The 26,627-nt window shown below is 31.7% G+C and overlaps 3 protein-coding genes across 4 annotated transcripts; 2 read left to right on the top strand and 1 right to left on the bottom strand.

The window, feature by feature from the left end:
• The first annotated feature begins 1,915 nt into the window (after nt 1-1,915).
• On the top strand, nt 1,916-5,617 carry LOC137807955 (nucleolar protein 56). The gene is made up of 8 exons (XM_068608825.2): nt 1,916-2,256; nt 2,680-2,894; nt 2,997-3,154; nt 3,250-3,437; nt 3,889-4,141; nt 4,377-4,525; nt 4,607-4,741; nt 5,016-5,617. Exons 1-8 carry the CDS (start codon nt 2,052-2,054, stop codon nt 5,372-5,374), a joined length of 1,662 nt encoding a protein of 553 aa, XP_068464926.1. The 5' UTR covers nt 1,916-2,051; the 3' UTR covers nt 5,375-5,617.
• A 7,111-nt stretch (nt 5,618-12,728) lies between these two features.
• ADK1 (adenylate kinase 1) lies at nt 12,729-16,241 on the top strand. The gene is made up of 6 exons (XM_068608819.2): nt 12,729-13,043; nt 14,569-14,714; nt 14,808-14,927; nt 15,075-15,242; nt 15,720-15,809; nt 15,948-16,241. The coding sequence occupies exons 1-6, from the start codon at nt 12,938-12,940 to the stop codon at nt 16,044-16,046; spliced, it is 729 nt and encodes a 242-aa protein (XP_068464920.2). The 5' UTR covers nt 12,729-12,937; the 3' UTR covers nt 16,047-16,241.
• A 6,600-nt stretch (nt 16,242-22,841) lies between these two features.
• Nucleotides 22,842-25,789, bottom strand: LOC137807954 (Protein kinase superfamily protein). Of its 2 annotated transcripts, XM_068608823.1 has the most exons (6): nt 25,572-25,789; nt 24,020-25,319; nt 23,758-23,893; nt 23,559-23,647; nt 23,334-23,445; nt 22,842-23,252 (listed from the first exon to the last, which is right to left on the bottom strand). In XM_068608823.1, the coding sequence occupies exons 2-6, from the start codon at nt 24,937-24,939 to the stop codon at nt 23,154-23,156; spliced, it is 1,356 nt and encodes a 451-aa protein (XP_068464924.1). In that variant the 5' UTR covers nt 24,940-25,319; nt 25,572-25,789; the 3' UTR covers nt 22,842-23,153. The 2 variants fall into 2 exon arrangements, with proteins under 2 accessions (XP_068464924.1, XP_068464923.1); XM_068608822.2 differs by lacking the exon at nt 25,572-25,789 and having other exon boundaries at nt 24,020-25,462.
• Nucleotides 25,790-26,627: the final 838 nt, after the last annotated feature.

Raw genomic sequence — 26,627 nt, 5'->3', positions numbered from 1 at the left:
CATGGTGGACCCTACATCATAAACAACTTTGTATATATTCTCTAAAAGTAACAAAAAACAGAACCACTCTGAAACTAAGTTAAAAATTACCAACCTTATAAAGGAGCAACCACAAAACGACACCACAGTCTGGATCGCAATCGCTGCCCCTTCACCACCTCTGGATCGCACCACATAATCGCTCCTCCAAATCGACCATGGGAACGCAGCTCACCATTGTAACTCACGATTGCACCACAGAATCGAATGAGGGGAGCACACCTCCGAATGGAATCGAAGCAGGGAAGCGCACCACATAATCCAACCAGGGAGCAATCCTAGTATCAGAAACCTAAATCAAAAATTCGAAATCTCCAGTTTGAATAACCTAAACCCTAATTCAGTATTCACCAAAGTAATGTAAGCACAATCCACGTAACTTACACGTGTCTGCCACATAAGCACCACTTAACGCTGTTTGGTGATATTTAACAGAAATGACAATTTTGAATACATTTTAAAAAATTTAGGGACCAAATTGAATTTTTTAAAAACCACTGTACCAAATTGACTATTAGCTATAAATATAGGGACGAAAAAAGTAATTAAACCATTGTTTTAAACTTTTTAAATTGGTTAGCCAAAAGATCCAAAAAGAAATTTTGCATTGACAAATATATAAATTAATGTAATTCTTGTGTGTTAATTGCAGGTTAAAATATTTTTTTGTGTGTGTAGCTGTAGTTGCCACTGTTACTACATATAAGTAGCCGTCTCCCATTTACTCATTTAATTTATGACACACTTGTATGGTATAAATTAATAATATATTAATTTACATATATATATTGATGAGCATTTATATTTTAATGATTTGTACATAAATGACTTGTTATTATTTTGTAAATTATTTTAGAAGTTCCATTATTAATTTATTAAAAAATGGCTTATTAATTCTTTAATATTAATTAAATATTTGTTTTATTTGTTCAAATACTTGATATATACTTTAATATTAACTATTTTTTTATTTGTTCAAATACTTGGTATAACATTTTTAGTTTTATTTTATTCAAAATACTTGAAAAAACATATTTAGTTTTATTTTGTTCCACTACACAATGTCATTTGCTACATATTACGTGAAATAACTTATTCAATTATTATAAATATTTTTTTATTTAAATGGTTTAATTATAAATTATTTCCTGTCTTAATAGTTTTGTTTGATTCAAAAATAAAATAAACTTTTTACGTAAATGAATTCAATAACTGAAATAAAATATACTTATTTTTATGTTAGTTCTTCAATTAATCGGCCTAATTTTTTTTATTTGTTATATTGGATTGGTTGATATTGATATTGATATTTTCCTTTTAAGTATTGTGAAATGATTTTCTTTTTATATCTATGGATGGATGATAAATTATCTTAAAGTAATTTTTTTTTGTTATTGTCATAAAATATACAAACAACGACATATTTATTTTACGATAATCTATACCATCAATAGACTATTTTATCCTTAATAACTATTCTTAATAAATTAAGTATAACGATAAGTTTTTATGATTTTTTCAAATAACACATGAAAAAAATATAATTAAGTATATAAAAAGGTTTAATTATTGTTAAATACATTGGGGATATAAATGTACAATTTAGTTTTCTTGCTCAAAGTAATTGAATGTCTTTAAGGAGTTGCATAAGATGGTTTGTTAAAGAGGATCCATAATGTAAACCCTATTTGTTTAAGGCTATGCTCGTCTTTTCATATTGAAATTGGGTGCAGTGATATGATGCAGAAAATAATTGCCAAAACTGAGTTGGTATTGTGGGCCCATGGATCCAAATTCAAAGCCCAGTATAAGTCACCAAATGTAGAGGCTTAGTTTAATTGGCTAAAAACCCGACCCATCGACTCCAACCCGATCCATTGTTAAACGAAGCAGTATTATTTTTTTCTTTCTTAAACCCTAAACCTCGTTACCCGGTAGGCCGCAGCAGCTTCCTTCAAATGCGACTTTCTTATTCTCTTCTTCACTTCTAGGGTTTCAGTCTTAGGTATTCAATGGCACTGTTCCTTCTCTACGAATCTGCTTCGGGCTACGCTCTCTTCGAGGCTCATGGCCTCGACGAAATTGGTCAGAACACCGAAGCAGTTCGGAACTCCGTTTCCGACCTCAACAGGTTTGGGAAAGTCGTTAAGCTTCGTTCCTTCAATCCTTTCACTTCCGCCCTTGATGCCCTCAAGCAGTGCAATGCCGTCTCCGAAGGTAAGCAACCCCCTCTCACTTCACACTGTTATTCCCTGCGCCTACTTCCATGTTACGTTCATAAACTTCCGTGGTACCAAGTTTATTAGTGTAATCGTGATTTTATTCTGTTGGTTGATATTTTTCATTATGTTACGGCTTTTGCTTCTTTTATTTTTTATTGCGTTTTCAGTGTTTGATTATACGTATGACATAGAATAACTTTCAGCAAGGTCCTGTTTGCATATACTTTTTCATACATACTTGTAGGAAAAAAAAACTAGTGTTAAGTTGACTTTATCTTATGATAGAGGCAACATTCATTTTCTATTGTTACTTGGAGAAGTTTATCCAAACAGGTATCAAGTTGTAGTTGAGTTTTGTGAACTTGTTCTTTTTATTGTTTACTGTGTGTTGATTTTTTTATTTTTTTTTGGTTTTCAGGCATATTAACTGATGAGCTGAGAACTGTTTTGGAGACTAACTTGCCTAAAGTAAAGGAAGGTAAAAAGGCCAAGTTCAGTGTAGGTGTGTCTGATCCTAAGATTGGTTCGCAAATATCTGAAGTGTCAAAGATTCCTTGCCAGAGTAATGAGTTTGTGAGCGAACTTCTTCGTGGTGTTCGATTGCATTTTAATACCTTTGTTGGTGATCTAAAGGTTAGTGCTTCCTAAGGCTTATTATTGAGTTTCTGTCTGCAGAACGAGTCCTACTTAAATATGTTTGTATATAACATTTTTGTCCTGTTTTTGATTTCACAGTCTGGAGATTTGGAAAAGGCCCAACTTGGTCTGGGACATAGTTACAGCAGAGCGAAGGTGAAATTTAATGTCAATCGAGTGGACAACATGGTTATTCAAGCTATCTTCCTTCTCGATACACTTGATAAGGATGTCAATTCGTTCTCCATGAGAGTGAGGTAGTATAGTATAACATTAAATAATTAATTTTCTTTGACAGTTTTTATTAACGTGAAGAGTCATTTACTCTATTTGGCTTGTCAATTATGTGCAGAGAATGGTATTCATGGCATTTTCCTGAGCTGGTGAAAATTGTAAATGATAATTATCTGTATGCCAAAGTTTCAAAATATATTCAGGATAAGGCAAAGTTGACAGAAGACAATATTCCAGCCTTAACTGACATAGTTGGAGATGAAGATAAAGCAAAGGAGATTGTGGAAGCTGCCAAGGCCTCCATGGGTAGAATCCTCATCCCTTTGGGGGCTTTGCTTCATGATATAATGTTTCCTTAGGAATCTAATGTCCAGGAATATTATAACTAGAATATTAATTTGAAAATGTGTTTGGTTTAATTTTGATACTCCTAGGAATCCTTTTTGAATTTTGAAAATAATTAAAATAAAAGATGATAGCTTTAGTGGGGTTTGAAAATTAAGTTATACATTCCTGTGAGAATGCAGCTTTCTCACTCTTAACAAAGTAAAAACTGTATAGACGTGGAAATATGACTTCCTTGTGAAGAAAAGATACCTGGTAATGATTTTTGATTGCTTTACAACATAAGAATGAATATTCCCTATTTCATATACCCCATATTGAAAAAAGAAATAATTGTGGAACAAATGTCCCTTGTAGTTTTAGCTTTTGCTTCATTGTGTATTCAACTCTTCTTTCTGTTGATTTTTTTCAGGTCAGGATTTGTCGCCAGTTGATTTGATCAATGTCCAACAATTTGCACAGAGGGTAATGGATCTGTCTGAGTACAGGAAGAACCTGTATGATTACCTGGTTGCTAAAATGAATGATATTGCACCAAATTTGGCCTCTTTGATTGGGGAAGTTGTTGGTGCTCGTTTGATTTCACATGCTGGTAGTCTGACAAATTTAGCTAAGTGCCCCTCATCAACTCTTCAAATTCTTGGTGCAGAGAAGGCTTTGTTCAGGTTTAAACTACACCTACACCTTTTGTTTTGAAGTTTCTTAAGTTTTGAAGTGCCAATTTGTTTATCCGAAGTTTGAACTAAAACAAGCATTCCTTCTTCATTTGTAAAATTGAAACTGCAGGAATTTGGTATTTCCATTGTTTAGATTGCTTGGTCAGACCCTTGGCTAAAATACAGGCATTACTGTTCCATGTGCTCTCTCTACTAATTTATTTTGTTTTGCTGCTTTATTCAGGGCATTAAAAACCAGAGGAAACACTCCCAAATATGGTTTGATATTCCACTCTTCTTTTATTGGTCGGGCATCTGCCAAAAATAAGGGCAGAATGGCTCGTTACCTTGCAAACAAATGCTCAATTGCATCACGAATTGACTGCTTTTCAGGTTTGTTTCTTGCATACTCAATTTAGAAATCTCTCATGGCTGTACTTGGCACCTTTGTCATGATTTTGTTCTTCAATGCAGAAAAAGGTACTACTGTTTTTGGGGAGAAACTCCGTGAACAAGTTGAGGAACGACTCGACTTTTATGACAAGGGCGTTGCTCCTCGCAAGAACTTAGATGTCATGCAGTCTGCCATTGAAAGTGCTGAAAACCAAGGTACGGATTCATATATACCTACTGTTCCCCAATTAATTTTGGTTGTGAATGTACCTGAAATTGAATTAGTCTCTAAATGATTAAATAATTTTTTTTACTTTTTTCCGCGGCTATCTGGTGGAGAGTTAAGTTTGTGTAGTTAAGAAGCATATATGTTGCAATTCGTAATACAGTGGACAGTGAAGTTTGTTTTATAGTTAAAAAGCATATAAGTTGCAGGTCGTAATATGTTACATGTCCTTTCATGGATGCTTATGTACACTAATTGTTGCAGATACAGAGATGGAAACAGAAGGTGCCGTTGAAGTTTCAGACAAGAAAGCCAAAAAGAAGAAACAAAAATCTGCTGCTGACGAAGGTAGTGACATGATTGTAGATAAGCCTACAAAAGTTACAAATGGTGATGCTGCGGAGGATCATAAATCAGAGAAGAAAAAGAAAAAGAAAGAAAAGAGGAAGTTGGACCAGGAGACGGAGCATGAGGATCAGGCTGAAGACGATGGTGCCAATGGGGTCGTTAGTGAGCAGGATGGAACAGCTAAAAAAAAGAAGAATAAGAAGGTTAATAATGTAGTGGAGGCTGGTGAAGAGTCTAAGAAGAAGAAAAAGAAATCAAAAAAGGAAAGCGAGTAAAGAATGATGTAATTGCAGTTTAGCTGTAACAATGGAATATGTCATGTTATAGTTTTGGAGAATGTTAAGTTGTATTTCTTTGAGCTTTTAGATTTTGTTGAACTTGTCTAGAACTATTGATATAACTTGTTGTTTGGCATACAAATTTTGTCCTACCAAGTCTCCGCATAATTTCATTGTTAGGGGGAGTCTATGTCGAACAATTTTTTATTCTCTATTTTAAATGGTTTTTATTAGATATAATTTTTTTTATTAGTATTACTTTTGTATTTTTTATGTTGTACTTTTAATTGAATATTTTATTATGTTATGTTTTTAGTTTGACTATTTTTTAGAAACATTAATAATGTTGATTATCACTAAAACTATGGCATAATTATTGTCTATATTAAGATTTTTTTCTATACTTTTATTGAAAACCTTATTTAAGAAGATTTTATTTTTTCGAATTTAATACCATTATTTATCAATAACATGTTAATATATGTTAAAATTTAATTGGAGCATTCTTTCGGTATAAAAAAGTTAGTAGAACATAAAAATAAAGTAGAATTTAAAAAAATAATGTTGTCTGGATAAACAATTTCTACAAAAAATAATAAGATTTGAAATATATTAAAAAGATATTTAATTGAAGGATACGTAATACCCTATGTTAACTATTTTGAAGATTAAAGTATGTGCATCCTCCCTTTTAATGTTTATAACAAAATAACACTTTCCTCCTCAATAAAATTGATAACCTAATATCAATCTCATGAATTTATATTGTGACGTGAGAATTTGATCATGTGTAAAATTTAATACACATTCATTTTAAGTTTCAAAAAATTTATTTAAAAATTATATAAGTAGTCTTTAATGTTCTTCTCGTACTAAAGTAGAATAGTAGATATATAGTGGGTGTAAAAATGTATTGAGTCTCAAAATACTTTATTAAATGTCATGACATATGGGACAATGATGTCAAATTACTCTCATGGAAATTAAAAAGAAAATATAGATATAATAAAAATGTAGATTATTTCACCAGTTTTGATTTTAGACATAATTCTAGCTTTAATCGTATGATTTAATAGTTCACTAAGAATTAGTTAATCAATCTATAAAAATATTTTATCTATAAATAATAAAAATATTTTCTTAGTGAAAGAAAATTTATTTTCTAACAAATAAATATATCTATAAGTTTTATAAATATTTAAAACTTAATTAATTTGTTTTTTCCAGTTTGACTTAATTAAAAAAAATAACATTAATTTTCATAAACAACACTTGTACCGTGTTTAGATTTAACTCTTCCTAGATGAATAGTGTACCTTCTTAGTTTTAAAAAAATATTCGAAAATCATTTTAAAATAAAAATAAAAATTTGAACACATACTTATTTTGATTAATAAGTTGAGAAATATACAATTAAATGAATTTTTAAATTATTTCTCAGATTTTAATATTAATTATTCACCATATTGTTATACCGTAATATCACACATACATATACATACATATACATATATATATATATATAATTTAGGAATTAAACTGATTATCTGTTGTGGAATTTGAATGTCAAATTGACAATATTGATCAAATTTATAAATTAAATTACATGACTAAATAGTTAATGTTACAGATGAATTTACTTAATGATATTAATTTTAATTAAACTGATTCAAAAGAGGAAAAAAAATTACTGTATATAAGTTAAATTCACCACTATATCTCTAACTCTAGAAAAAAATACCAGTAGTTATTTTATTTTAGTATATTCCAACTTTTCGAAATGTACTCAATAATAACATATGTAAAACTTCCTGGACTCTCTTGAATTTACAGTTTCCTATATTAAACTTTTGAAATAATAAATAAAATAAAAGTTATTATTTTTATAATAAAAAAAATGAAACCAAACAACCCCTTAGTTTTAGAGACAATTTATAAAATGAAAGATTAAAGTTACCTAAATTAGGTAAATCTAAGCCTCCATCAAAATCAAAACATGAATACCCAGAATAGAAAGAAATCTAAAAGGTTATATTTTTTTAAAACTTATATTGTAAAATATTTCGGTATCTGCAGGTTGAATGAAGAAGAGTGTTTAGTTGCTGTATAAATTTGTAATGATAGGTATCCAGTGTGCTTAATAACATGATATCATATAAAGCAATTTCTGGCATACTATTGGGTATGAAGTGTGGAAACTTGTGAGGGAGGCCTTTGAGAATGGTCACTTAGATATATTATTTGTTGAAACTTTGATTATCCTTATTCCCAACACTGAAGTGCCTTTCTTCTTCTGCAATTTTCATCCTATTAGTTTATAGGATACAATTTACATAACTTATCATAAGAGAAGTGATCTTTTAACTTATCAATATTCTCACAGTCAAAGTGAAAAATAATTTATCGTGATGGAATTTTAAGTTTCAAAATAAATAATATCTTAAATACATTAATTAAACTTAATAATAATATTTCAATGGACTCTTAATCAGAACATTAATGATATTAAGAGTAACACTTAGTTGCACTAAGATACCATTAACTTGTGTGAATGGCGTTTAGGTGCACTAAGGAATTCAGTGGCTGAAGTTATAGCATCTACTTATGCCCGAGGCTTCTTGGAGTTGGATATGGAAAATCTAAGGCCCAGAAAAAGTTAAACTTTTCATTTGACTCCTTGAACACCATGCACTTCCCCTGGTGCACTTCTGCATAAACATTAGTGGCTGAATCTCCTGCCCCATATCAATTTAGATTTGCATTCAATACAATGATGCCCGAAATGTCCATTTTAATCTTAATGATTTAATTTTTTTGTCTTTTGGATATATTTGTAAGTTAAAATACAAAGTGTAATATGTCATTTCCAAATTTCACTATCCGAAAGCTTATCTGGACAGTATAAATGATCTTCCGGATGTTAAGATCCGTAAGCAAATATAAATGAGTTCTGAATCTCAATCCTCAACACCATTTACAGCACACCATTCTGAATATGAAAATCTAAAACTCATAACTCATTTCTGGATATGACTATCTGGAAGCTTAAATAAAATATAAAAATAAGTTTATAGATTTCAAAATTCGAAATGTATAAAAATCACTTCCAGATATTGGTATCCATAAGCAAACATGTGAAAATAGCATAATAAAATTTTAAAATTTTCGTTGGATGACAGTCAAAATTATCGGGTGTAGGAAGTAAACAATTGCCACATTAGTGTTACAAGTCAAAGTCTTCGCATTCTGGTGTATTTGAGACTTACATGAGTTTAATTCATAGCAAGGAAAATCTTTGGAGTATGTAACCGATTACTTGAAAAAATTTCCTGCGTTATTGCCGGAACAACCTTGTATGTAACGACCCTCGAAACAGAACAATAAACCACGTTCTCGTTCACCTTTTAAAGAAGTATTTTTTCATTTGAGTAAAGGTTACTTTCACACTTAACTTTTTTTCCTCTTACATTCATTTAACAACTTTAAATAAAATAAAATATTAAATTAATGTATTGTTTGAATTAAGGAATGGATTTGAAAGAGGGAATTTGAGATGATTTGAAGAGAAAATGTAAAAAAAAATGATGTTGTTTGGATTAAGGTAAATAAAGTGAGAAGTATAGAGAAAGTTTAATTGATGTGATGGATGTGATTAAAATTGTATTTTTTTAATTGATAAAAATATAAATTTACAAATTTATCCTTGAATTTAAAAATTATTGAGAATTAATTAATTTGTTTTTTTTAGATTATAATTATTTTTAATTCAAATATTATATTATTTTTTAATAATTATTAATTTATAATTTTTAGGTTTAGATTGTAATTTTAGTTTACATAAACATTATTATAATTTGAGATTAAAATGAAAAAGGATAATAGAGTAAATTACAAAATAATTAATTATATAAAAATATATACATGTTTGCTTGCCTATCCATTCTCAACTGTGAACAAAATTTCAAATTGAAAAACATTTTCCATTTCCGTGATTCTTCCACTTTATTCTCTCGGTTACCTACTTTCTTCATGTACAGTAAAAAAAACTTTCTTTTCTTTGCTTGGAAACAAATAAAGCCTAAGTCTGATCAGATACAAAAAAAAAATATAAAAATGCAAGCATTATATCTAAAGGATGTCAAATTTTTACTCTTGTTGTTTCGCTGTGTGGTTCCATAATCTCAAAATGGTATGATGAAAAATAGTTACTCTAATGTACTTGACTATTATCGTGTTGGCTACATCATTGTGTATGAAGGAAGTCCTTATCTCTTGCTTGTCCAAAAATACAACTAGAAGACCATTGAAAGGTTTGAGCTGATTTAAATAAATTTGGAGGAACACAAATGTATCCCAAAACATGATATTCACTTAACTTTCCTAGTCGATCAAAACCCGATAAACATCTCGATTTATCATCACTACTAAAAGGACAATGAAATCCTCTTCGTGAGGAGTTACATCTAATAAGTTGGCATATGAGAACGTGATCGTTGCTTGGAGTTGTCTTTCCTCTTTTTCCGATTGAGCTAACACCATCCATGAGTATCTTTTACTAACTAAAATAGTTAATACTCTACCTGCGAAATCCTTTGCAACTGTATTAAAGTCCCTTAAAATAAGGGTCTCATGTTCCTCACTGTTTGGTCTCCAATCCAGCTATTGGACTTGTTTGAGGGTCTCATCGTCTAAAGATTTTTTTCTTGTAATGATGCAGACACCCTTCCCTCATCAACCTTTTGGTATGTTGCATGAGGGCATAAAAAAATTTCATTTCATGCTCATGGGGTCTTGAAACTCACTCCAAGCACTTCAGTCGGGTCCAAGTGGTCAATTAGTCTATCCACTACTAGATATGGAACAAATTTGTTGTGCAAAAGATGTGATACATCCATCTTACAATCCCCTTTACCAATGTAACATTATGTGAGATAGAGTTCCAATAAACATCTTACCGCGTATAATGTCTGATTCTCCATAAATGAGTATTTAGGCATTAAATGCTTTATTATGGTTCTCAAAGTCTATCAACCCTGTGAAAGAGTCAAGCTTCAAAACCACGTAATGGGAGAATTATGTTTTCCATTATTTGTTATAAAAAGTGTTGAAATGCACGTTAAAATTTGTATGCATTTAATGAGTTATTTGGATCTCGTATGATTTGTTGTAGTTCCTTGTTCTTACATTGTAGTTCTTCATGAGCCTTGAGCACTTCCTTAACCTGGATACATGAGTCTTTGATTACTTAATGTAGTTCTCTTTGGGTCAGTAGAGTTACTTCTTCGCTTTGTATTACCTTTTTATTATACTTTCGAAGCTCGTTCGTGGTATAGAGATTTTGTTGCAAAGTAAGGTGTCCCTTTCTTTCTACGGATAGCTAGTTCATTGATTCCTCATGGTTGTATATGTTGAGATAGGACTACTTTTACCTATCCCACGCTAAACACCACAATATTGTAGAATTCAAATTTAATTCAAATTGTCCTTAAGCTAGAGAATTCAAATTCAAATTCAAAAGTCCAATTGCCCTTAAGGTAGATAATTCAAATGTGTTTATGGACTAACAACAAATTTAATTTATAGAACGAAAGGTATTTTTTTGACATCTAACCTATTATTTTATACCAATTTTTTATACTATCCACACAACAACCTCGTAAAAATCCTTGAAACACAAGAATAAAAAGAAAATGCCCTTTTCAGGTTTATTAGAAAAGGTGATTACAATCAACTTGAAAATATGTTAAGATTGTATCAAAAAATATTAATAGGCCCATGTTGGATGTGACCTTCTAAAGAAGCACCTTTAATTTTAACTGACTTGCCTAACTAGGACATGGGGAGATTTCCAAACTCCATCCTCCAAAAAATGTGATGCAAACTATTAACTATTAAGGATATTATCCATTGTTTTCATGTTGTCCAACGTGAGATCGATTGTGAATGAAACTAAAATTTTCTATAAGAGATTTTTTTTAAAAAAGATTATAAAATAGTGTATGGTGATTCTGTGAAGGCTCAAAACCTTTTTGTTTTAATTTCAAAGATAAATAAATGTCCTGTGTAAGGAACTAGTTAACCAAATTAGAAAGATTTACGAGGAATGTGTTTCTTATGGTAACATTAAGGTAAGACTTTGAGTCACTATATGTTATTGATGTAGAGGGTAGCTTGTTCTTATAACCTAATTTTGCAAGTGACACTGAAGTGATTCGTAAAAAAAATAAAAATGTTACCTTCTTTGTGAGGATAATGAGTACATTTATAATCCATAAATAATCAACAAACTCATATAAAGTTGATATATATATATATATATATTTATATTTATGATGTATTGGTGTTAAATATCTTCTCTCCAAAGAATCCATCTAGTAGTATGAGAATCTTGATGATTTATTTCAATAACCAACTCATAATGAATACTATAGAGTGAGTAAAAGATTATAAATTTATAGAATTATTTGTATAAAAAAATTATTTATAATATTTTGTTTATGAAAAAAATGTACAAATAAAAATCACTACTGAAATCTAAAATATTTGTGATTAATTATTAATCGGTTTATTCCAAAAGAATATGATTGAAATATCTTTGTTAGACATTAATTATATGTTAATTTTTTTTAGTTTCTACAAAAAATTCCAAAACAAACTAGAAAAGAGGATAAAAATTACCATTAGTAGAAAGATTTAATGGAAAAACTATTTCGACATAGAAATAATATAAAAATTAAAACATGGCATATGATCTAAATTTAAAAAAATTAAAATAAAATTAGACCAACAACCATTATTTTTGGTAGTTGGAAATGGAAACCAACAACCATTGATTTTACTGTAATACAATTTCTGTGGGTAGAAGAAGCTTCTTCAATTAAAAAGAACTATTAAAAGGGAATATTAAAATTAGCTTTGTTGGTTAATGGCAAAAGCCAACGAATAAGACGGGATTTGGATCCTCTATAATTTAATACAGAACTGCACTGCGGGATATCACATCCTACGGTCCATAAACTTTAAGACCGTATTTAAAATTTGTATAAAATTGCATAAACATTTGAATGGCCATGATTGAGTGAGGTTGGTTTACCAAACTTCAGGCAATCTGAACCGTTGCCGATCACAGTCAGAAAACAGATGAAAGAATTCAAACGGCCAAAAGCGTCTGCTCTGCACCTACCCAAAAATAATAATAAAATAAAATAAACGGTTGAAAGAAAAAAATAGTTTAATTACACCCTTGTAAGATCTGTGGTTTATTTAATTTTAAAAGATGAAATGAGATTAAATTAAAAATTATAGAGAAGAAGGAAAGTTTTTGTAAGTAATATTAAATAAAATAAATAGAAAAAAGCAGTCACCTAACACTTATAGCGAAAGAAAGGGTAAGAAGGAAAGACAAGGGCGACGGCGAGTTGAGTTTCTTGAAGTGTGGGAGAGAGGGTTGGAACCGAACAGAACCGAACCTTGAAACGCAGCTTTGGAGAAAGAGAAAGTGATTCTGGTTTTCTTCTGTTCTACGGAGAAAACAACAACGCCTCAGAAACAGAAACAGCAATGGCGAACACTAGCTTGGAAGATGTTCCCTCTATGGATCTTATGACTGAGCTCCTTCGTCGCTTCAAGTGCTCCTCCAAACCTGACAAGCGCCTTATTCTCATTGGTATCTCCATCTTTCTCTCTCTTGAAGAAGAATTTTCTTTAAGTTTTCGTTTCGCTGTTAATCCAGATCCGAAAATGCTTTTGTTAAATAGTTCGATGTTTTTGCGCTCGTTGCGTTCCAATGTTGTTGATGCGGATTTTAGGGTTTCCTTCGTGAGGCACTTATTATCGTTTAATAGGGAAAACGCTGAGAACTTTTGAGGGGTTTTAGCGTTACGGTTAAGGATGGAGATACTCATATGCGTCTGTGTTCTTCAGTTGCTGGAGAAGAAAATAAGTGGGTTTGCTTTACGCTTTATGGATTTTTTATTCAGTTTTTCTGATTTTTTTTTTTTAAGTTACTTTTAGTTTTTCATTCTTTGGTGGATGAATATTGTTTTTCAATTGGTGATTATATGCTACGAAGTTATTGTCTGGGATGGTGTAGGGTGTTTTGAACCCCACGAGGCATGTGGTGTTGCATAAAGTAGCTCTTGAACTGTTTAATACTTTTTTTTATGTTTGTCATTTGAATACGATCCTCTAATTGTGAATCTACACGCATATTAGAGAGGCTTGCTTATGCGTTCTTTCTCTATTTTTTTTCTTAGTCATCATTCATGTGTAACTTTTTACATTTTAGGTTTAATATTTTTTCGCAGACTGCGTACCTGACATGAGTTTTAATTTTAGACAATAGAGACAGTGCATATATGTGCAAAGAATTTATTTTGGTTTGATTAGATAATAGTCTAGGTTCAAAACATTTCAGTTCCTGAAAATTTGCATATTTTTACTCTCATGCTAACTTTAGTGTGTAGATCTATCTGTGTACTGTTGGCAGAAAGATGTTAGGTTTGTGGTTTTATAGTTCGCCCTATTTTATTTCAATCAAGTGATGTTGGTTTTCTCCAGAACTTTTTTTATAATTGTACTTTACCACAATGCCTTTACTTTCCTAGCTTGTTGCATCTTATTAATGTTGGCATTTTTTCTGCTTCTAATACAATTTGGTCATCTGTAACACCACCTCTTTGTATCTGCCAGACAGATAAAATGAAGAGCTAAATTGAGTTTATCGGTTGATCTTTCAAACTTGAACCTGTTTGCCTCAAGAGTTAGATTGGGAATTTTAATGTGTACATTCCTACAATCTTATTATTTTAAAAGGAGACTTCATCCATAATGGATCCTCATTTTCTATGTTTCTCTTAAATTTATTGATTGGAAAATGAATAGTGAGGCACTAATCTTCCATAAATATTCAAATCGAACCTATACATTGTGAAGTGATAACTCCTGTAAATGATGAGTAGCAGTTGGATTTGTATTGTCTCTGTACTACGCTTAGACTACTATTCTAATTTGATATGCGTCCATGTATTACACCAATGTTGTTCTAAGCACTGTCAATTAGTGAGTTAGGGTTAATCTCCAAATTTGCCTTGCTGTGCTCATTTGAGTAATGCTTTAAGGATTTATAACATATATTTTTTTTTCTCTTTTGAAATTCAAGTGGAATATAACTTTAAAATATGTTACTGCAGGCCCTCCTGGATCTGGTAAAGGTACCCAGTCACCAATCATAAAGGACGAGTACTGTTTATGCCACTTAGCTACTGGTGATATGTTAAGAGCAGCTGTAGCTGCCAAGACCCCTCTTGGTGTCAAGGCTAAAGAAGCTATGGAAAAGGTAAAGCCTTCTTGCATGGAATCTTATTTGGGGATTTACTGTGTGTACTCTGTTGAGAGATTGCTAATATGATATTATGTTACAATATTTCAGGGAGAACTTGTTTCTGATGACTTGGTTGTTGGGATTATAGATGAAGCAATGAAAAAACCATCATGTCAGAAAGGTTTCATTCTTGATGGTTTCCCAAGAACTGTGGTCCAAGCACAGAAGGTATGACATTGTTGGACATCTGAGTTACTTGTGAGTTTCTTTTGTTTGAAATATTAGACTTATGTCAAACAGAATACTCGAATTAATGCACTGTTTTACATGTTGTTCATCTACATCTTTTGAACCTGCTTTTTTCTTTCTTTGCAGCTTGATGAGATGCTGGAAAAACAGGGAGTGAAGGTTGATAAGGTGCTCAATTTTGCAATTGACGATGCAATCCTTGAGGAGCGAATTACTGGTCGATGGATACACCCTACCAGTGGCAGAACATACCACACAAAATTTGCCCCTCCTAAGGCTTCTGGGGTTGATGATGTAAGTGTGCAACTTTATTTAAACCCTGCAAAAATGTTAGTTGCCTAAACGTAACTTCTACTTATAGGTGCTTTAACATTTATGGAAGTTCTGAAAAGCTACAAGTATCATTCAAACATAAATATTGTTAGGTGTCCAACAATGGTTAGACATATGACCAGTCTATTTTCTATCTTAAAACTAGCTTTTGAGATTGATTTAGGCACACTCCCTTTCTAATATGGTGTCAAGGGAAAATTCAGTCTTAATATTTTGCCACTCTAAAATGTCTATTGATACAAACTTAAAACTCCCCTTTTTAGTACTACTTAGGCCGGTTCAATTTTAACATGTTCTAGTTGAAATTTTTGCGTATCTAGGGGTAACGGAGGATGCCCTGCCCACTTAAAAGGTCAGGGCTTGCCACGAGCTTTGTTATGATAGCTTAAGAAAAACACTAACCTGTAACAATTTTGCTATTGAATTTGTTTTCCTCAGGTTACTGGTGAACCACTCATCCAGCGCAAGGATGACACTGCAGCTGTTCTCAAGTCGAGACTGGAGGCATTTCATAAGCAAACTGAGCCCGTATGTTTCTGAATCCATTTTTAAGCGTTCGGATTCACTATGATAATTGTTTGAGGAATGCCTTTCTCATTTCTGTGTTGTTGAATTTCCATTGTAATTTCATGGTCTTGATTGGAATTTTTTGCATTGAACTTGCAGGTTATTGATTACTATTCCAAGAAGGGTGTTGTTGCTAATCTTCATGCTGAGAAACCTCCCAAAGAGGTGACAGTTGAAGTAGAGAAAGTGCTGTCTTAACAGAGTTCATCCCCGGATCCTCTGGCCCGAACTGCAATTGTTCCTTTTTTAGGAAAACATAACTTTACCAATTTGTATTTTAATATACTCTGAAATTCGCTTCCCTTTTCAGCTTTACTGCAAATGCCGGCTGTTCTTAAACCCAGTTTCGAAGAGCTACTTTAATGAATAAAAAGTCAAGCGAATTTGAATTTATGTTCTGCATACTTTTTTGCATGAATTTTCTCTCTTCGTTGGAAGAATCTGAGCTACTTGTAGCATAATTGGGTGAAAACATTTGTGTCCCCCAAATCTGCTTTTGACGGTGTCGAATTAGATTTTTCAAAAAAAAAATGTTCGGTTTTCTGTTTTTCCGAAGTTTGTTCTTAAATATGTTTTTCAAATATGAATTATAGTTCTTTAGTTTTTACTAAAATCAAATTTATAAAATTAAAAGGTGAAAAAAATAGGTTACATTTATTTTTTCCTTCAGAAAAGTATATTTTAACATAAACTGGTAGTAAATTCGTCTTCCTGTTTGGAATGAACCAAGAACAGCATTAACAAGCATACTCATTTTTTCTTAAAATTGACTTTAATACTTTAAATGACTAAATATTAGATTTACCATTAAGAATGAGATTATAATACCAAGTAGAACGAATGGATTGGTAAAAAGTATTTTGGTGGTAGAATTTTTATGAAGGATGGTTCTATGGTGGAATATATCTCATCAAGCAAACTTATGTTCATGTTAAGGATAACACAAAATGGCAGATTGACAATGGAAGTTTGATAAACTTCTGGATTAACACGTGGCTCATTGATCCAATAGTCGAGATTATAAACATTGACATAAACTTATATAGTTTACTCAGAGCTGAGGTTTCAGATTGTATTTCAGATAAAGCATGACAGATTTCTTAATGATAGAAATAATTAAGCAGCAAAATTTGCATTGTGATACCCTCAACTAATTTACAGGAGCTATAAGATGCAAATCCACTCAAAATTGTGAATTAAGCATCAAGCTTATCTGCATATCCATAACATTGAGAAGAATCTAGGGCAAAATCGTTCTTCTTTCTAAAACATTTTATACTGTGCAAAATTGTTACATTATAAATTGCCTAGTAATGATGTTCTTAAGCAGTGTGGTCTTAATGTGATTTCCTTTGGTTGTCATTGTTACAAAACTTTTGAAATTGTTGACTATTTACTTTTAAGATAGATTGTGTAACTGACTTTAAAACATCACTGATCAGCAGTTGAATACCTCAAGTAATTATGCAGTTAAATGGAATTGGAGTTGTATGCATAATTGTAGAAGTTCGGAACACTAAACAGAAAATCAAGTTTGAGTGGCAACAAATTCATTATCAGCATATTAAAATAAAGTATATGCATCGGTGACCATTTGTGATTCTTTAACAGCAAGTAACACGAATTCTACAATTAATGAATTCAAATTCTTTAAAAACTTTTGTTGTTGCTTGCAGGTGAAGGAAAGTAGAAAAATCACCCTGTGGAGGTTGATCAAATGTAACACAAACGGAGCTTATACTCGACAAGGAAACAGAATTGCCCGTGGGGGAGTTTTAAGAAATTCTAGAACTAAGCCCATGGGTTGTTTTCCCGCAGACTCATTCTTCCTACACCTCCATATTTTCTTGTGTCACCTCCATATTAAATGTAAAAAAAATCGTTTTGTCCTCTTTTTTTGCACCATCTCCTTGGATTTTGAAATAAGCCTATGGATTATGTAATCTGGATATATTCCGGATTACATAATTCGAAAGTCAATCTCATATTTAGAAAAAACTTTCGAATTATGTAATCCGGAAGCTAATCACAAAAGACTTTCCGGATTACATAATCCAGAAGCTAATTCTGCTTTTAGAAAAAGACTTCCAAATTATGTAATTCAGAATTTTAAAAATAATATTTTTGAAATAAAAAAACTTATGGGTGGCACAAGAAGTGCCGGAAGAAGCAGCCTTTCCAGCATCCTTACAAGTTCAATAAGCTTTTGAAGGTAAGGTTACGAGAAAAAATTATGCTACTCTAACTATAATTCAAAATGAATGGAAAGCTCTTTGGATTGATATACTTTGGTTACTTAATATCAAGTCCTTCTCGGACGGCGCAGTTATTATTTGAAAGCTAAGAAACAGATGAAATAATCATTTAGATAATATTATACTCTTCGAATATTCATAATTTTTAAAAGAGAGAAATAGGTAACTAGTTAATTATGGATAGAAAACTTCAATTTTTTCTTATTTGGATAACATATTTTCAAATAATGTTTTGGGTACTTCTATTTTGAGTCATCAACTTTTTTGTGTATGTATTCTTGAATCAAACACAATTGAGGATAAAAAATTCAATATCTTTTCTACTTTTAATGTTGTTCTTTTTATAGACAATTGACATCGAATAAAATCTGAAATAACTATTAAATTTTGCATAATAGTAAAAAGGATTTGACTATATAATGGGTCAGTTGTAGGTTTTCACTATAATCTCATTATTAGAAAGTTGTTATCCTGCGAATATAGTCGAGATTGAGTGAGATCTTTTAGAAGTTGATTTCCTAGGGACCGATCTTCTAGGGCCGATCCACACCACCAGGTTTTCCAAGGGTTGAATTATCGGACCAAGGGCCGATCAACACTATCGAGTCTCCAGGAGCCTATTTACTTAAATATTCATTATTCATCTAGAATGGAAGCATAACACCCTTGAACAATGATCATAACTTCACGTGTAAGTTGTCTAAAGTACGATCTGATTATGTCTCATCACTTTGCCTAGACAGCCAAGACCGAGACAATACACAACTTCTTAGTCTCAAGCTGAGTAGGCAAGACAAAGAGGTTTATCGAGTAAAATATTGAAAATAAATTAAGTTGTGCTTAATGTGCGCAAAAACATTAAATCACTCATTTTCATAAGTTGAGTCTAAGACTTAAAATCGCCGAGAGACTCCTTAAATTTATCTCAACTACTAATGTCATAAATTACACTGAATGGTCAAGCTTTTTATGGTGAATGGCAACGTCAAGAATTAGGCTGAAATTATTTTTATGTCACCAAGAGTCAATTTAAGGTAAATTGTCAGGAATTAGGTTGGTCAAGCTTTTTTAAGGACGACTAATAATGTCAGGAATTAAGTTGGTCAACTGAAAGTGTCAAGAAATAGGTCAAACGATCAAGCTTCTTAAGGTTGTCATGAATTAGGCTAAAGTCTTTTTCATGTCAACTGACAACACCAAGAATTAGGTCGAAACCTTTTTTTATGTCTAAGTCTCAAGAATTAGACCAAAACATTTTTAATGTTGACAGTGTCAAAAATTAGGTTGAATCGTTTTTCATGTCAATTAATAATGCCAAGAATTAGACTGAAACTTTTTTTATATTAGTTTGCTAAAATATAATAAATCAAAATTGGAAATAAAAACTATAAATTAATTTTATAATAATAAAATTTTATAAACAATGTATAATAAATGGTATTTAATCCAGCTAAGAAAATCATGATTTTCGAGATAAAAATTATATTGAAAATACTTGTTCCTTGTAAAATTGGTGAGGTAAAGCAACTGTTTTTCAATTATTTTCACCGAATATCAAGAGTTAAAAAGTGATTTCTCGATCTCTCAATCAAAGGAGTCCTTTTAATTTCAATCTTTGTTTTTTTCTATCAGCGTGGCACCTTGTCTTTGTTTCCTCATCATGTCGTTGCTTTTAATATTGTTGATTTTATAGACAATTCAAGCCTTGAATAAAATCTGGAACCATCGACTATATTTTAAGAATCACTTACGAAGTACTAAAAAATTGTTACTCCTTAACTATAATCGAGATTAAGTGGTCAATCTACACCAACAACAAATATTTCAAGGGCCAAACTAACGGATCGTCCAGGAGCCAAACTATTGGATCTCTCATAAACGATCCATACTACCAAATATCCTCCAATAGTCTATCCACACTATCAAATCTTCTAAAACCGATTTACTTAATTCATCTATCACTCATAAAGACATAACCGTTAATATTTCACATGTAATTCATTTTAAAAAAAATCAATCATGACGCACTATTCAACCTTATTGTCCAAGACTCAATACAAATTATATTAATATAACCTTCAAATTTTCACAATTTTTACGAAGAGAAAACTTCATTTTTTTTTCTTATTAGGAACATATTTTTAAATGATGTTAATAACTTTTATTGCAATACATGTGATTTTCAACCTTCTAAATTTTATAAGTGGATTTTTATTTAATCTTTGAACTTTTGTGCTTTTGTAATGTGTTAAGAATGCTAGAAATAATTAATAAGTGTTAACATGATTAGGATTTCAATTTTGATCTATGTACACCTGCTTTCTCAAAAAGATTTGAATTCCTTGAAAGTTGCTATTCTAAACTAAATTGTCCTTTCCACTTTGAAGAAAGAAACGAAAAAAATAATAAGTTTCTTTTTCTTGATCCGGGAATTATGTGATGGCTACTAAAAAATTAACTGTACCTATATTTAAAAAAAGATATTTAACTGTTTGTATATAAAGGAATAATAATTTTGATCATTATCCAATACTGTTTAGACAATGATATATTCATATTATTATTTAAATTTAGTATAAATCAATTAATAAATAAATGTAGTTGATTTTTCTATACCATGTATAGTCCAAATATCCAATGAAATTACATACGAAAGTATTTTTAAAATATATTTCTCTTTATATTTCTCTTTAAAATACCATGTATAGTTGATTCAATTTATGACTCTACTTGTTTTTGTCAAGAATACTACAGAATTATTTTTATTCATCTATTTTTTAGTCACTTACCCTTCTTTTTTTTTTGTCCAATTTTAATTACATTTTATTTTTCTTTTTCTGGCATCACAACGGAAAACGTTTTTCTTTTAAATCAAAATCCAAAACAAAAGGATTGTGTATGTTTATTTGAATTTCCTTCTTTTGCTAAACAGTTGACTTGCATATTTTAAAATATAAAATTTCCATAATTCTTTATCCAAACAACGTGGTAAACCTTAACTATTTTCTGTCCTAAATCGATGAAATTGAATGTTATTATGTTTAGATGGCTAAATAATATAAGGAAAATAGGAAATCATGTGGTTCTCTCAATTTTGGTATTTCCCCAAATAACTCACCCATACGATGAGTTCACACAAAACAGCTATGACAATCTACTACACGCCGTTGAACGCAAAGCTGGTGCCGTAATATTTTTAAAGGATAATTGAATTCCTGTTTATTAATTAATAACCCTTTAATTCCTATTATTTTTAAACCCTCCACTAATCTTTACTTTACAAAAAACCTATCCATTTTATTCACCAGTCATTTTATTTACAATAATTTTGCAGAAAAAAAAAAGGTTACATTTTCAAACCAAAATTATCCTGAACTATCACAAGAGATTAACTAATTTGAAGAATTCCAGTCTGAAAGGTGCTATGAAACAGTAAAAGACCTCCCTAACAGCGCTGTATAAATAAATAAAAAAACAAGACATCATAAATTTATAGTCAATTCAAACATTTTAAGGACAACCAGGATATGAAGTGAGATATAAATTGCATATAAATAATGAAATGTAATAAAATACGTAAATGTTTAGTTACAAGATATAATAATTTAATATGAAAAGAAAGAAGGGATCAGATCATTAATTTTAAAATTATTTTTCGTCTTTTCTCTCTCACCAAATACTCAATTAAATCTTCATCGTCCTCTCAATTTTTTCATACCAAACCAAAATTTTTGCACCTCGAACTGAAAATCCAGAAAAAAGATTGAGAGTGAATATGAAGACACCGGAAGAGCAGTGTTAAGCGCTTGAAAGGTTCAGTTCAATTAATACTCGGATGTAATATCTAATCAAATAAAGAATGTGTCTTACGGAGACGAACAAAGTATATGAAAAAACCATCATTATTAGAAGACAACTTTAGTTCTCTATAAATAAATAAGAGAATATGTTATCTTCAATTGAATTTCATCAAATTACCATATACGACCAAACCAGAAGCAGAGCCAAATGTTACCTACCTACCTCTGCCTTGCAGAGAGCTCCACAATCTTCACCATACCTCACCCGCTTCCTTGTGAAGCCTTTTCCAGAAAGCAATCCACTGCCTAAAACTCATTACCGTGTCTTGTTAATTTAAAAACAGCATTACGGTCAGGGAAATGTAAAGCCTATTGCAGAAAAATGGGTAAGAACATGGAAGCTAGGCAACCACTCCCCAAAAATCAAGCACACACTATCATTTTATTTCAGGGATCAACTATGAAATTGAACATATTTACCTGTTGACCATGAAAATCCCTGTGAATTGATTATTTTTCTACATATCCAACCCTACAGATGCTTGGAGAATCAATAAAGCCAATGTTTTTTAGAAGCACTTCCTGGTGTAAAATTAGTAGGAGAAAAGAGAACAACAAAACTCCTCAGCCCCAATTTAGTGAATGTTCAGAACAGCTCAAATCATTTCAGCTGTTTTTTTCTAGAAAAAGAAAGATGTTTGGAATAAACTGACCATTTGAAATAACAACTTACATTTGTAAAACTTTTATTGTTTTCATAACATTGAAAATTTGTAGCTAATTTTCAATCATTTTTCGGTTTAAAATTAAGCGAATTAGAACAAACCCATAGAAAACAAAAATGGAAATAGATAGTACAGGATAAGCCGTAAAAGACCAAATTAGAACAAACCCATAGAAAAAAAAAATGAAATAGATAGTACAGGATAAGCCATACAAGACCAAAAATTCATCATTAATTACCAATTGTCCTGAAATATTATGTACATCATTTTCACCAGCAAAGAGATACATTGAGTTTCACTAGGGAGAAAAAAATCAAGTGCTAGTCATACCTTCTCAGGTATATACAAGAGTTGAGTCCGCCACTTCTAATTTATATAGCAAACATCGATGTGCATTACTCTGTCACTTGCCATATATCATTCTTTGTATATGATATCATAAACAAGGTAAGCAAAAGTTGGAAACAATAGCAGTAAAAATAGCATTGTTCTTGGTATTTCATGCATCCAGCAAGAGTACCTGTCCTAGCACCTCCAAGAAGGAAAAATAGGCTTGAAATCAGATTTGGGAGGAGGGGCTTCATAGAACCAATCATGAAGGAGAGCATCTTCTGCAGTAATCCTCTGAAAGTAAAACAAACATTATGCTTTATTCAGCTTTATGTTGAGAAAACCAATAAAAAATTAGTCAATGACAATATATACCTCTTCGGGGTCATAAGTTAAAAGCTTCTTCAACAAGTCAAATTCCAGCTCAGATAAAACTGGCAAACCAGTAAATGATGCAGCTGGAAACTTCTTCCTTAGCATATTAAACCTGAAATATCAATAACTTGTAGTCAAACAATTGATAAAGTATAACCGCATTATCACCCATAAGTAATAACATGGAATTCTAATCAAGAGCAAACAGAGACAAGGCATGCTTACGGTTGCTTGACAAACTTTGCTTTAGCCCCAGGTAATTTGGATAATCCTGGCCAAATTTTCTCATCGGGTGTACCCAGGGTTCGAAAAATCTGCAGACAGTGGACAAAGAGAGAAGTGTTACCAGGCAGCAAAGTTCTCAAGTTGTAGGATTAACGAGGTGAAGAAAAAGTAACATTCAAGTGATTTTAGTAAAAATTACCTGATCAAGTTGTTCAAGTTCACTTTTACCCCTGAACAGAGGCTCCTTGGCAATTAATTCAGCCATTATGCAACCCACTGACCACATGTCAATTGCTGTTGAGTATTCTTTAGCGCCCAACAAAAGTTCAGGTGCTCTGCACAAACCAATACACCCATTCATGAGTTTATGGCATATACTTCTCTACCAATATAAATGAAAAATCATATAAACTTACGGATGTAACTTCATAAAACTAAAATAATATTACAATGCAACTCACCTGTACCATAGTGTAACCACAACAGGAGTATATGGCTTCAGAGGGCTTCCATACTGCCTTGACAACCCAAAGTCGCATATTTTAAGCTCCCCGTCATGGTTCAGTAGAATGTTTGATGACTTCAAGTCCCTATGGATAACCCAGTTATCATGGAGATACTTGACACCTTCAAGAAGTTGCTTTACCAAGGATTTAATTTCGCTAATGCTAAAAGGCTGTTTCTTAACCTCCATCATTCCCTTGAGGTCATACTCCATGTATTCCATTACCATAAAAGTACCGTCAAAATCATCTACAACTACTTCTTTGACATTCACAATTGAGGGGTGGTTAAAAGACAAGAGAATGTTTATTTCCCTCAAGGATGACATCGGAAAGCCATCCCTCTCTATATTCATCTTCACCTTCTTCAATGCGACTAATTCTCCAGTTTTCTTATCCCTGGCTTTATAGACAACACCATAAGTTCCTTCATTTATTTTCTTAATCATCTCAAATTCGCACACACTTCTACAACTTTGAAGCATGTTTATATTTCTCTGCACAGGCATCAATCCACAACCCTCTTCAGAATCCGAGGGATAATCACCAACGTCACCTGATTCCTCGACATCGACAATAGAGTCCATACGGAAATCATTTTCAGAATCGGCGTCATCAGTAGAAAGACCCATATAATGATCTCTTCCAGTGCTTCCTGATGATCTAGTGACGGTGCTCTCTGAAGATCCACCGCGGTGGAATTCACCTAGTTCAGGACTGGAGATCCCTTTGCCATGATTGAATTTATCATCAGCAGTCGTGGGTGAGTGACCATCATCACAAGCCCATCTTGACTTTGTGATAGTCCATTCTGGCAGATAACTCTCTTCCCCCGCATCGAGTCTGTCGCTTCGAGAATCTGGTAAAGATTCTTCCATTAGATCATGTGAATCAACACCTTTAGCTCCATAACTGTTCAGTTGAGATGGACGAGGAGGAGACGGAGCAACAGTCTCAGAGATCCGGCTCTCAGGCGAGATTCTTTCTTTCTTCTCTGCTAGGTCCCATACGATTGGAGAAAACTTCCTTTTCTTCTCCGGCGGTGGTAAATCATAGGCACCCTCATATTCCCCATCTTCAACACAGATCTCGCCTTGTTCTCTCTCCTCTTTCCCACCACGAAGCCCATCGGAACGAGCAATGACTTGGCAGCGAGATCCATCCAATTCCACGCCGAAAGAGTCATTCTTAGAGTGATCAGACCCCTTGGTGGAACTGTATTTGAAAAAGTCTCTTCTCAGCGAAACACTTTTTCGCCCTGCCGCCATTGATTTACAAGCACAAGCACAAGTCCTCTCAATAAGCAATTAAGAATCCAAGAAAAATGTATTTCAAACCGAAACCCTCAATAATCCCAAAATTTCGAAACCCTAACCCTTCCAAAAATAACAGATCGGATGATTCAAATTTTTTTAATGATTCACAAACCCTAATCAATAAAAAAGCACAAGACAAAAATCAAGTATAATTTTCTCAAGCGCTTCCTCGATAGAATAGAATTGAAACGTACAAGGGAAATGAAACCACACGAAAGCAATCACGCAAAGGAAACAAGGAAGATGAATGGATGATCGAAACCCTAAACGGTGGCTGCGTCTCGTTAGGGTTCAGAGGTATCGAATTGCCTTACCGGCGACACGAAAAGCAAGCGAAAGGAGAAAGGCTGAAGCAGAAAACAGAGAGAGACGAGAGAAGCCGCCTTCCTTGACGCGTTTATTGTGTGATTCTATTGCCCTTTCTCCACTTAAATAATAAAAACACAACAGTGTGTATCCCGTTTCAACAGAGGCGGCAATCTTATCAATTATTTGCTGGATTCCACGCGTTTCCCCGTTTCTTATCAGTTATTATATTTTCTTTATTTTAATTACAGTTAAATTATTATATATTATATTTTTTGATAATACATATAAATTTATCTCAATCATTCCCAAGTATGGATAATAATATTTCCGATTTCATTCATGTGATTTATTACATAAGTTATCTTTTTAGATTCTTTTAACACAATAATAATTTAGATTAGATTTTATTAAGTGATTTCAATTTCTAGGATTTGTTCTATTTTTAATTTATTCAAAATATTTAAAATTTTATATACAAATTAAAGAAAATAAAAGTGACACACTAAAAATAGAAAAAGAATTGTATAAATACTGTAAAAAAGTATTAATGATGTGTAGAAAATATGTGATAATACACGTTTGTATGTTATATGTGTATACATTAAAAATTAAAATTGTAGCATATATTCTCGAATCTAACAAAATCTGTTTTCAAATTATTATTTTTCTTGTTCATTAGTCTCTAATTTATATGTCCTTTTTCATATGACGTTATTGAAAATAATATAATAAGATATTTTATTTTAAATATTATTTTTTCTTTAATTATCTTTTATAATCTGATTTATATTCAAGCTGGAATATAAGGACAAATTTTGGATTGTAGATTCTCTCCTCTTTAATAAAAAATAATATGTAAAAGTTATTTGATATAAAAATCATTTTTAAAATATAAAATTAGAGTTAAATATATTTTAAATCGAGCTAAAATTATTATTTAA

This window comes from Phaseolus vulgaris, chromosome 3 (genome assembly GCF_051622355.1).
Source record: "Phaseolus vulgaris cultivar YP4 chromosome 3, ASM5162235v1, whole genome shotgun sequence".
Lineage (NCBI taxonomy): Eukaryota > Viridiplantae > Streptophyta > Magnoliopsida > Fabales > Fabaceae > Phaseolus > Phaseolus vulgaris.
Note: the sequence above shows the minus strand (reverse complement) of the source record. Positions and strands in the feature narration are given on the sequence as shown.

Excerpts from the sequence above, each read along its gene's own strand:
- LOC137807955 (XM_068608825.2), top strand. The coding sequence starts at position 2,052 with ATGGCACTGTTCCTTCTCTACGAATCTGCTTCGGGCTACGCTCTCTTC. Across the intron at positions 2,257-2,679 it reads GTGCAATGCCGTCTCCGAAG|GCATATTAACTGATGAGCTG; the intron begins GTAAGCAACCCC and ends TTTGGTTTTCAG. Across the intron at positions 4,526-4,606 it reads ACGAATTGACTGCTTTTCAG|AAAAAGGTACTACTGTTTTT; the intron begins GTTTGTTTCTTG and ends TCTTCAATGCAG.
- ADK1 (XM_068608819.2), top strand. The coding sequence starts at position 12,938 with ATGGCGAACACTAGCTTGGAAGATGTTCCCTCTATGGATCTTATGACT. Across the intron at positions 13,044-14,568 it reads CAAGCGCCTTATTCTCATTG|GCCCTCCTGGATCTGGTAAA; the intron begins GTATCTCCATCT and ends ATGTTACTGCAG. Across the intron at positions 15,810-15,947 it reads TTCATAAGCAAACTGAGCCC|GTTATTGATTACTATTCCAA; the intron begins GTATGTTTCTGA and ends TTGAACTTGCAG.
- LOC137807954 (XM_068608822.2), bottom strand. The coding sequence starts at position 25,329 with ATGGCGGCAGGGCGAAAAAGTGTTTCGCTGAGAAGAGACTTTTTCAAA. Across the intron at positions 23,894-24,019 it reads GTGGTTACACTATGGTACAG|AGCACCTGAACTTTTGTTGG; the intron begins GTGAGTTGCATT and ends TGGTTTGTGCAG. Across the intron at positions 23,648-23,757 it reads AACTTGAACAACTTGATCAG|ATTTTTCGAACCCTGGGTAC; the intron begins GTAATTTTTACT and ends CACTGTCTGCAG.